At 57.7% G+C, this 11,051-nt stretch overlaps 2 protein-coding genes across 2 annotated transcripts; one reads left to right on the top strand and one right to left on the bottom strand.

Moving 5' to 3' along the window:
• The first annotated feature begins 3,075 nt into the window (after positions 1-3,075).
• RAB3A (RAB3A, member RAS oncogene family) lies at positions 3,076-7,768 on the top strand. The gene is made up of 5 exons (XM_077777013.1): positions 3,076-3,189; positions 4,363-4,590; positions 5,930-6,048; positions 6,627-6,751; positions 7,572-7,768. Exons 2-5 carry the CDS (start codon positions 4,363-4,365, stop codon positions 7,766-7,768), a joined length of 669 nt encoding a protein of 222 aa, XP_077633139.1. The 5' UTR covers positions 3,076-3,189.
• Positions 7,769-8,383: 615 nt separating this feature from the next.
• On the bottom strand, positions 8,384-11,045 carry MPV17L2 (MPV17 mitochondrial inner membrane protein like 2). Its single transcript, XM_077777143.1, has 5 exons — positions 11,003-11,045; positions 10,218-10,388; positions 9,435-9,511; positions 9,212-9,340; positions 8,384-9,010 (listed from the first exon to the last, which is right to left on the bottom strand). Exons 2-5 carry the CDS (start codon positions 10,381-10,383, stop codon positions 8,981-8,983), a joined length of 402 nt encoding a protein of 133 aa, XP_077633269.1. The 5' UTR covers positions 10,384-10,388; positions 11,003-11,045; the 3' UTR covers positions 8,384-8,980.
• Between the last annotated feature and the right edge of the window lie 6 nt (positions 11,046-11,051).

The following is an 11,051-nucleotide window of genomic DNA, read 5'->3' as shown; positions in this document are numbered from 1 at the left end:
ACCCCCCCCCCCCCCCCCCCACCCATCCCAGGCTGGCACTTGTGGAAGTTCTTGAGGATTCTTGGACTCACGTCCACCATCCTCTCCACATCCTGATCCCCATAGGCCTGGGCCAGGTCCACCTCACCATCTTCAGTATCCCCTAGAGCTGAATATTGACAACTTCAAGTCTCTCTCTTTTTAAAAAAATTTTTAAGTTTATTTATTATTGAGACAGAGAGAAACAGAACATGAGCGGGAGAGGGGCAGAGAGAGAGAGGAAGACACAGAATCTGAAGTAGGTTCCACGCTCCGAGCTGTCAGCATAGAGTCCGACACGGGGCTCGAACCCACAAACCGTGAGATCATGACCTGAGCCAAAGCCGGACACTCAACGGACTGAGCCACCCAGGTGCCCCAAAAACTTCAAGTCTCTTGACCTCTCTGAGCTTGAGACGAGCGTGTCCTATCCTTCTTCAGGTTCCTGCTCAAATGGCACTTCTTCAAAGAGGCTCCCTGACCTCCCCAGTCAAAGTCAGCCTCTCTCCAATTATTCATTCATACATGTCATACCATCACAGGGCACTTACTGTGTCCACAGGTCTAGGTGATGGGGACACCAATCCCTGTCTCTCAGAGCTCTCAGATGGCTAATGGATAAACAAGGCAAATGATTATTTCTGATGGGGATGTGTCAGGAAGGAGAAATATGGTGATGTGATAGGAAAGTGACATGAAATTGGAGGAGGGTGTCCATCAGAGATCTGAAGGGGGTGAGAGAGCCAGGCTTGGAAAGAGGTGCGGGAACTGCGCTCTGGGCAGCGGGAACTGCAGATGCAAAGGCCCTGAGGTAGGACTGCACCTGGCACTGGAGGGNAGCTGGCTGGAGGCAGGTGGGGGGTGGGGCTGGGCTGTCAGGAGGAGTCTAGACTTTACTCTGAGTAGAGTAGGACTTGGGAGGACTTAAGGCCTCTCTCTCACAGCTCTGGTCTCCCCCACACCGTGCAGCAATTTCCCCCATTCACCCATCCCTAATTCTGGAGTGGAATGCTGATTCCCGACAATAAATGCCTTGCATTATTTTTACTTTAAAATACAAATTCCCGGGGCGCCTGGGTGGTTCCGTCGGTTAAGCATCCACTCCGCTCAGGTCAGGATTTGGTGAATCAAGGGTTGGAGCCCCACATCTGGCTCTACGCTGACCGCACAGAGCCTAGAGCCTGCTTCGGATTCTATGTCTCCCTTTCTCTGTCCCTCCTCTGCTCACGTCTGTCTCTCTATCTCTCTCCCCAAAATAAATAAACTTACAAAATAAAAATAAATACAAATAAGTAAATAAAATAAAATACAAATTCCTCTGTGCGGACGCTGCACTTTGTTGTGGGCTTTTCCCCCTTGGGGTGGGGGGAACAGGTATTTCTGAGTGCCACCCACGTACAAAGCCCAGAGCAGGCGTTTGGGCGATCAGGGAGCAAAGCAGCCTTACATGTCCTTACCTCCACCCGGGTGTGGGCCGGTTCCTGAACCAGCGCCCTTAGGGCCCCACTGATTGCCGCTCTGGGGGTGGGGCAGATGGGGGTGAATTTTTTATTTTTTAATGCTTTTCTGAATTTCCCAACTCTCGGCAGCAGACTCGTAATACGTTTACAGTGCGATTGGAAGAGAAGGACAAAAATGTTACCCTTATTAAAAATAAATGCAAGCGGAACGCGAGGGACGTCCCGAACTTCCAGGGGGCGGGGGAGGGAGGGCGGCTCCAGGCGCTAAGTTATTCTGGTCTTTAGGCGCCTCCGCAGCTGGAGAGCTTTTTATAAACAGGACGAAACCCACCCCTGCCATCCCCTCCACCCGCACCCGAGGAGGAATCTAGGGAATCGGGATTCTCTTGAGTCCACACTCCTCCTGCCAGGTCTGGGAACCGGAGCTGAGGGGCAGGGATCCCAAATGGGGGAAAGGGTCTCGTTCTCCTGCCCCTCCCATCCTGACATTTCCCCCTCAAGATTTGGGAGAATAAACGACTGAGCATCTCAGCCCCCACCCTCTGAGTCTTCTCTCCCCAGGATGGAGGGAGTGGGTCCCTGTGTTTTTAAGTCGGGAACCAGGCACGGGTAAAGCATCTTCCAGCCCCATATTTATTGTTGGGTCTTTGAACCTCGCTCAGACCCTCCCTGTTTCCTGTAGGGTTTTGTTGTTGTTGTTTGTTTGTTTGTTTTACTGTAGGCTTCGGGCGTTTAGGAGGTAGGCCATTTCTCTGCCCCAATTCAGCACTGTCTTCGAAATTTTCTCCGGAAAGTGGGGCACAGGGAGAAGAGGGGTTCCTGTAGTGTCAGCCCCTTCCTTCTTTTCTAGAAAGTGGTTCCCTTGATCCCTATTTCTTCTTTCTTGTTCATCTCAGAAATAGGATCCGGCATCGACCAGCCCGGTCCCCTGGGGATCTTACACCTCAGAAATTGAAAGAGGTCTCTGGACTAGGTCTCTCTTGACCCCTATCTCCGCTTTCTTCATTTGTACTTATTTTGAACCCCATATGCAGGGGGCATGGAGCATCTCTCGGATGTCTGCTCCTCTTTTCTGAAATTGGGAATACAGAGTGTTTTTAACATGAGGTCGCCGTCTTGGTCGCGGTAGCTGAAGTCTCGGACCAAAGGTGGGCGGGGGCGGGGAACGGGAACGCCCCCTGAGGACCCAGGCTCAGCAAAGGCCTCAACCTCTCAGTCCTGCAACCACATGGGAGCTACCATTGGACGAGAGCAAAAAGGTGATTATATCTAATTGGCTACTCAGTCCGTCGCTCGGGAGCTTAAGCCAGTGACAGGGGGCCTTTTGGCCCCGCCTCCCTGACGCAAGGGGGGCGTGGCATCCAGGCACCGCCCCCGCGCACTACTGGATGAGCAGACTGGTCCCCCGCCCCATTCGTGCGTCCATCTGCGTGGGAGCCCCGCCTCTCCTGGCTCTGTGTGCGTCAGTGGACTACTTCTTCAGGAGCGGCTCCGCCCCAGGATGGCGTCACGGCTGTATCTGCATGTGAGGCCCCGCCTCACTCTTTGCAGGACGTCACCGCGGACTGCAGGGGCCTGAGCCGCTGCTGCCGCCGCCGCCGCTGCCCCTGTCCCTGTCGCGCAGCCCCACATCAACTTACGGGGGCCCTGTCACCACAGCCGCCGAAAAGTCGCCACCGCTAGGGTCACCACCGCATCGGTGCAGGGCAAGGTGAGTTCCCGGGCGGCCTAGTACGCCGCTTCAACGAACACCTGCATAACCTTCATTTGACTGATGGGCTTGCCGGGGTAGGGGACGAGGTTGGCTAGGATCAAATGGGAAGAAGGGTGCGGCGTTCACAGCCCTTGTAAGGGTAGGGCCCTGGTTCCCCCTACCTGCCCTAATCTCACCCCCAGCCCCCACCCTCGGCCTCTGCGGCGGAGGGGGAGGGGAGGTGAGTGCCTTGCGGGAAGCTTTGCGCGCGGGAGGTGCTCTGCGTGCGCGTGCGCGTGGGGTGAACACGCGTGTGCGCGCCCGCCTGTGCCAGCGGGTTTGTGTGCATACCCTTTTGCTTATGTACCAGGGTATGCTCGTGTGACCCTGTGGGTGTCCCGACTCCAGTGAGTGCGTGCTGCACGCATGTGGAAGGAGACGCATGGACTGTGCGTGTGCGTGCACGCCGTGTGCATACGTGCACGGGAATGCGTGCCCGTGTGGGTGACGTGTACACGCCTGCATGGGTGGAGGGTGTCCTGCGCACGGGTGGGTTTTTCACATTTGTATATGCGTGTTGGTGTGCAGACAAGTGTCTGTGACTCTTGCCTGTGCACCGAGTGTTTTTGACTCTCAGGTGCACACGCGTGTCCGGGTGTGTTCCCTACTGCGTGCACCTGAACGTGTGCACGCCCCATTCCTGTCACATGACCAGCTGCCTCAGCAGGATCTCTCCTATCTTGGGAGTCTAGGGGAAGGGAGTGCTGCGACTCGCATCCTCGCGGGATCGTACACGCGTGTGCACGTGCGCCCGCACAGCTCCGTTGCGAGGAACATGAATGATTGATGGGGGGCGGGGCCGGCTGCAGTCACCCCTACCCGCTCAGCCTTAGGGTTTAGGGTTACAGTCGGACCTGGGACCTGGGCAGTTGGCGGGCTGGAGGGGCTGGCAGCGTTGTCCCTACCCCCATCTCTCTGAGCTCCTCCCCTGAAACTTCCGGCCTTTCAAGGTCACGGCCGCCTTTTGCCGTGGCCCCCCCATTAGTACTGGGGCTCCTAATGAGATAAGGGTAATCTCAAAACACGAGTCCCCCTCAAGAGCTCTGGAGTTCTCTGCACCCTGTGGCTGGGGCTTGGGCAATTGGGGGTGCAAGGGAACGCCTCAGCCTCACTTACACCCCGCACACCCAGATGGCGTCGGCCACAGACTCCCGCTATGGGCAGAAGGAGTCCTCGGACCAGAACTTCGACTACATGTTCAAGATCCTTATCATTGGCAACAGCAGCGTGGGCAAGACCTCTTTCCTGTTCCGCTATGCAGACGATTCCTTCACGCCTGCTTTTGTCAGCACCGTGGGCATCGACTTCAAGGTCAAGACCATCTACCGCAACGACAAGAGAATCAAGCTGCAGATCTGGGTGGGTCCAGCTGGGGAGCTCCTGTCTCTCTCACTTTCCCTTCCCAGAAAAGCAGCTGTTCCTGGTCTGGATTCATTCATTCACACACTGGGCATTTATCAGGTGCCTCCTGTGTATCGGGGGGCTAGAGGCCCAGAGGAGAGTGCCGTTGTTCTCTTATGGGTGTGCTCTGGGCGGGGGGAGTGGGGGCGGGTAGGAAGGAGCTAATGCTGGGTCCTCTCCTATGCCTGCTATTAGCAAGAGCATCACTTGGCTTGGTGCCTCAGTTTCCCCAACCTTAAGCTCTTTCATATGAGTCTGTATTCGGTTTCAGCTGTATCTTGGCTGCCCCCAGCCTCATTCCCTGGGACAGGAGCAGGGACCTGGGTCTACTAGTCACCTCCCGTAACCCCATAGAGTCCTGAGGGAACCTGTTAAATCCCACGTCAGAGCCCTCCCTTCTGGCTATTGCTTCCCTGTGGCCCCTACCTCACTCGGGGTAAAACCCATACCCGTCCCCTGGCCTGGGAGCCCCTGCCTGGTCTGTCTCCTTCCACCTCTGCCTCCTCACTGTTCCTCAGATGTTCCAGCCACAGACCCACCTCAGAGCCTTTTGCCTGGATTGTCTTTCTCCTAATCCCCACATGGGTCCCTCCTCCCTTCCTTCAGCTTTAAACAAATGTTTTTTAAATGTTTTATTTATTTCTGAAAGAGAGACAGCGTGAGCAGGGGAGGGTCAGAGAGAGAGGGAGATACAGAATCTGAAGCAGGCTCCAGGCTCTGAGCTGGCAGTCAGCACAGAGCCCGACGCGGGGCTCAAACCCACGAACTGTGAGACCGTGAGATCATGACCTGAGCTGAAGTTGGACGCTTAACCGATGGAGCCACCCAGGTGTCCCATCCTTCAGCTTTTAAAATCATACCCTCGCCCGCACTGCCAATCCTTCCTTGTCCAACTTTACTTTTCCCCTCCGTCTTTATCACCCTCCAACATAGGATAGGTTTTCTTCTTCTTTTTTTTTTCTTCTTCTTTTTTTTTGTGTGTGTCTTGTCTCTTTCCTATCCTGGCTTGTCTGTTTCACCAGGCAGTGATTTTTGTCCATTTGGCTAACAGCTATGTCCCCAGTGCCCCTTGCACAGGTCAACGCCCAGGTATGTCGAAGGAGTCATGGAATGATTCTGTAGGTACCTGCCTCCATCGGACGATGGGGCACACTATTCTCTGTGTCCGTGGCCAGTCTGCTTTCCCTGAGCCACCTCTGGCCCTCAAGGGGGCTGGGCTGGACAATCTCCGGGCTTATTTCCATTCTGAGGAGCTGATGTGTGGGGTCCTCTCTGACCCCTGTCTTTTCTTCCCCAGGACACAGCAGGGCAGGAGCGGTACCGGACCATCACCACGGCCTACTACCGGGGTGCCATGGGCTTTATCCTCATGTATGACATTACCAACGAGGAATCCTTCAACGCCGTGCAGGACTGGTGAGCACTCCCCAGCCCCTCTCAGACTGTCTCCAGAGCCGGCTTTGATACAAAGCCCCAGCGGCCCTGGCAGAAATGGAAATAACAATAGTGGATTCTCAGACGTGCAGTCAGTCTGTAATCATTAAAATTTGGGAGCACTGGCTCAAACTAAGGGGAAGAAAGGGTTTCATTTCAGGTGGAAGAATGAAGGTTTGAATAGGTGGAGAGAAAAAAAACTCAGGGCAGGGGCAGAAAATAGGACAGTTCTCATAGGTGAAAGGATATAAAAAACATTTTCGCCCAAAGTAATGCTAAATTTTAAGGAAATTTCTGAATTTGCAGAGGAGGGAGAAATTCTCGGGGGGACAGGGGTCTCAGAAGGATGGGAAAGGCTGCTTGAAAGGGGTGTCCAAGGTCAGGGAGCCCCAGAAGTGTGTTCCGGGCAGGACAAAGGCCGGAGGGAGGGACCGAGCCTGCCAAGTTCAAGGAGTAATCAGGAGGGGGGGGACCAGAGAGGGAGGCGGGAGGGAGGAGACCAGAGGACTCTGGAGCCAGGACCCCCGCAGCCCTGACCCCCCTGTCACCGCCCCCTCCAGGTCGACCCAGATCAAGACCTACTCATGGGACAATGCCCAGGTGCTGCTGGTGGGGAACAAGTGTGACATGGAAGACGAACGGGTGGTGTCGTCGGAACGTGGCCGGCAGTTGGCTGACCACCTTGGTGAGTGAGAGGGACAGTGAGGCCCTGAAAAGGAAGGGGACGCGGAGCCAGGACAGGGCCTGGATTTGAATGCAGACAAGTCACGCTTTGTGCAAATGGCCGTGACCCAGGAGCACGTGAGATGGATCTTGATGGATGCATCGGAGTGCACCGTGCAGGAAGTTACTGATTCATTGGATTCCCTCCCTGCCCAGCCTCGTGTTGGGTTGCTGGGCCTGAAAGGCTCTATTTTTTGGGGCAGGAGACTGGGGACTGAGCTGGGGGAGTGCCCGGGCGGAGGAGTGGGTTCTGCCTAGTGGAGGGAAGACCTGGAGGAAGCCACTGGATCTGGTGCTTGAACAAAAGGTGGTCTCAGGCAGAGGAAACGACTCCGCCAAAGGCCAGAGGTGGGGGAGATCGTGGGTGTTTTGGCCGCTAACTTTATGCAGCTGGAACGCGGGGGCTGCTTGGAGGAAACGTGGCTGATTCTGCAGGGCTGGAACCGCGTGCCAAGGATCCGGGAGGCAACAGGGAACCACAGGGTGTGTAAGCAGGCGAGGCTAGGGGCGGCCGTGAGTGTCAGATGCTACCGGCCTCAGTGCACAGGCTGGCTTGGGGGGTAGGGACAGGGGCCTGGAGACCAGAAGGGACAGTTTTAGGGTGCAGGATGGAACACGGGAAACAGGGCCCACCCAGTCTAGTGTGGCTCCCCTGGAGGGCTTGTCGGTGCCTTCGACACGCAGCCGGCACCGGGGAAATCTCCAGACATTCCCTGCCCTCAGAGAAGGGTCTCTGGGAGTCGAAAGAGCAGGGTCCTCACCCCTCCCTTCCCAAACCATAGGCTTTGAGTTCTTTGAGGCCAGCGCCAAGGACAACATTAATGTCAAGCAGACCTTTGAGCGCCTGGTGGACGTCATCTGCGAGAAGATGTCCGAGTCACTGGACACGGCCGACCCTGCAGTCACGGGTGCCAAGCAGGGCCCACAGCTCACGGACCAGCAGGCGCCTCCACACNATGGGACCTTTGCCCCACCTTAGCTCCTCACCTTTATTTATTATCGTAGTTATTTATTTATTTATTGGAGATGTCCCCCAGGGGCCACAGGCTCCCTACCCCACCCCACGTCCCACCCTGTACATACTGCCCTGTCCCCACTCTGCCGTGGCGTGTCGTGGCCCTGTGAACTCCCCGCTCCCCCTCCTCTCAGGACCCCGCCTTTTTTAAAATTCACCCCCATCGAGAGTTGCCGATTTTGAAGAGGGGGGCCCGATGACACCCCAGGGCAGGCTGGTGGGTGGATGGGAGGTAGTCTGGTCGGCCGGCCTCACGGCTGTGACTTGCTGGGCCAAGGCCACTGTGGGGGTCTCAGCATGGACCATGGGGTGGATCAGAGCCAGGCAGTGGCCCACCTGGCTCCTCACCCCCCACGTTTTACCCTTTTTTTAGAGGTGAGGGCTGCTGTGGGTACTCGCCACCCTGGGACCCCCCCGAAACACCAGACCTGTTCTGACGTCATGAGTGTCAAACGTGCCCCCCAGGTCCCCAGGAGATGTCATGACAACACTACACACACCCAATAAAGTGAATGGATGACGCCATGTCCCTGTGAGTGCCGCCAGCCTGCCCACGGTGGCCTTGATCATTCACAGCAATTTCAAAGACAAGATAATTTAATTGAACTTTCGTGGCCCGAGCAGGATGCTGGAGGCCACCCGGCCCTGCCTAAGGCTCCAGTGTCTGGGGGGGGGTCAACTCTGGGCTCCGCCCTGCTCTAAGGGCATGGGCCGTGTCCCCACCTTGGGCCCAGGGCCCAGCCCATAGTGGTGTTGAGGGTTTGGGGCTCGGGCCCGGCTGGCTGGGGCCAGGCACTGAGGGCGGAACATGGCTGCCAAGGTTCACTGCGGCCTGTGGCGAGAAGGGCTCCTGGATGACCCTCCATCTTCATGGCTGTGTTCCCGAGCAGGTGACTCAAGTCCAGTCCTGGGCTTGGAAGTGGCCGCCCAGCCAGATGCCTCAGAGTCGGGGTGGGGCCAGGACCAGGCCTGGCCTGCTGAGTGTCAGTCTCGCTTTCTGACACCCAGCTGGGAGGGTTGGGGCAGCCCAGTCTGCATGGGGCCCAGGGCCATGCAGCCTGGGGGTGGACAGGCCCAAGGTCTGTCCGTGCAAGAGGGCCTGGTGACACACCCCATTTGCCCCTCTGGACTCCTCTTCACCCAGCGAGCCCTCATCCACCGGTCTTGTGGCTGGGATCAGTCTTGCGGGACGGTCGTAGCAGGGACCTGGCCAAGGTCACATCAAACAGCAGAAAGGGGTTCGGTCTTTACCCTGCTAGTGACCAGCTCCCCACCCTCACTGTGGTTTGTGGCTTGTCATAGGCACAGGAGGACCTGACCGAGGCGTGTAGCTGCATTGCTATTTGGGGTTCACCCATGGGGCCCCTGAGGAGTCCCCTGGGTGCCTGGTCCACCCACCGTGCTCACCCGGTACTTCAGGTAGGAGAGGTACGTGTCCCAGCCCAGCGTCAGGCCATTGATGTAGGTGACTCGGAACTGAGAGGGCACGAAGAGGAAGTTCACCAGCTGCGCGGCTGGCCAAACGCACCAGTCGGCCTGCGGGGAGGGGCGGAGGGTGGTCAGGGGGAGGGCCTTGGGGGCGTGGCCGTGAGGGCGGAGGGCGGGGCACGAGGGGGGGGGGGTTGCCCACCTTGTAGAATTCCCAGAACTTGTCCCGAAGCTCCTGGCAGCTCTCATCCAGGGTTTGGCCCTCCAGGCAGCCAAGGCCTGGGAAGGAGACCAAAAAATGAGTGTCAGAGGCTGGGGAGTGCCGGTGACAGAGCAGATGGGGCAGGAGCCGCGAGGGCCGGTGTCCCAGGCAGGCAGACCGTGTTTAAAAGGCTTGTGATGCGAAAGGCCACACACAGCAGGATGGCTGGTGTGGAGAAACGGTGCAGAACGAGTTGGGTCCAGTGAGCGAGAGGTTAGAAATAAACATGCACCCCAAAGGATGAAGATGCACCCTTCCTGAGGCTGTTTTATTTTCTTTCACAGAGGATGCAGCCTGGGGGGAGGGGGTGGGAAGGGTGGGGACACTCTTCCTAGAGCCAAGGGCTGGATGACTGCACCCCATCAACATCGACCCCAGCCTCAGCAACTCTTCCTTCAGCCTCAGGGCTGTTCTTCATGCCTGCTGGCTCCTTCAGGTCTCAGCCAAGTGTCTTCTCCTTTGGGCCCAGAAGACCCAACCACTGCCCGGGGCCGCCCCACCTGATACTGTCCTCATCCCTCCTACACGAAGCACCAGTGTGTGATTCTGCTGTTCATACCTGCCCCCAATGGGTCTGTCCTGTTACTACCGTGACACAGCACTCGCTCCCCAGCCACTCACAGAGCATATGAGAAATGCACCTCAGCATCCTTCTTAACACAAAGCTGGCTATGCCCCTCCTGACTACGGAGGGGAAAAGCTCAAGTTCACAAGGCTCCTTACCTAAGAAGTACCAGACGCCTAGCATGGGAGAGGCCACCAGCTGGTCGATGAGGACTTTCCTGAGGACGTTTGGGAGACCGCGGAGGCCGGACGCTGGGAGCAGGTGGTCCAGCCAGAGGTACCAGTAGTGCAGGAAGGGGCCCATACTGCAGCCCACTGCAAACATGCTAGCTGAGAGCAGCCCAAGAGTCAGGGGGGCGGGGCACGTCAGGTCAGCAAATCTCCCCAATCCGTTCCCTCCCTGGTTAACCCCCCTCCCTGAGCCCACCCGTACGTTCTTCCATGACAAGCCCCACTGCCAGGCACCGTGCCAGTGGCTCCGCTCTCATCCCCGTCACCACCCTGCGCGCAGGTTCCACCACTGTCCTGCTCTCCGGAGGAGGAAACAGGCACAGCGGGTTGGGGAGCGTGGGCCCAGGGCACAATCCCAGGAGCTCCGGACTACCCGGGGCGCGGTTTCCCGTGCTCAGTGCTTGGTCTCCGTGCAGAAGGGAGGGAAGCTGCCAAGGGGGTGGGCGGGGACGAGGGCTGGCGGGTGCAAGTGGACAGAAACTGGATATGGGAGGAGACAGGGACCAGGAAGTAGGAGGAGATGAAGACCTGGAGTGGGGACGGGCCAGAGACCGCGGGGTGGAGGCCCGAGACTGGGTTTTCAGGGTCTCGGATGCAAGCCGAGATCCAGGGTCCTGCCAGGAAGCAGGGCCACGGGTCAGGGGTCTCCAAATCTGAGGTTGGGGCCAAAGGTCCCCCGGGGTCAGGGGCCAGTACAGCGCTGGCCTCCTCACCTGAGCGCCGCGGGTCGTATTTCTGGCCAGGCTGGGCGCGGACCTCCCA

Source organism: Crocuta crocuta, unplaced genomic scaffold (assembly GCF_008692635.1).
Source record: "Crocuta crocuta isolate KB4526 unplaced genomic scaffold, BGI_CrCroc_1.0 scaffold77, whole genome shotgun sequence".
NCBI classification, from domain to species: Eukaryota; Metazoa; Chordata; class Mammalia; order Carnivora; family Hyaenidae; genus Crocuta; species Crocuta crocuta.
The sequence above is the reverse complement of the archived record's forward strand: the minus strand, read 5'-3'. Positions and strand labels throughout refer to the sequence as shown.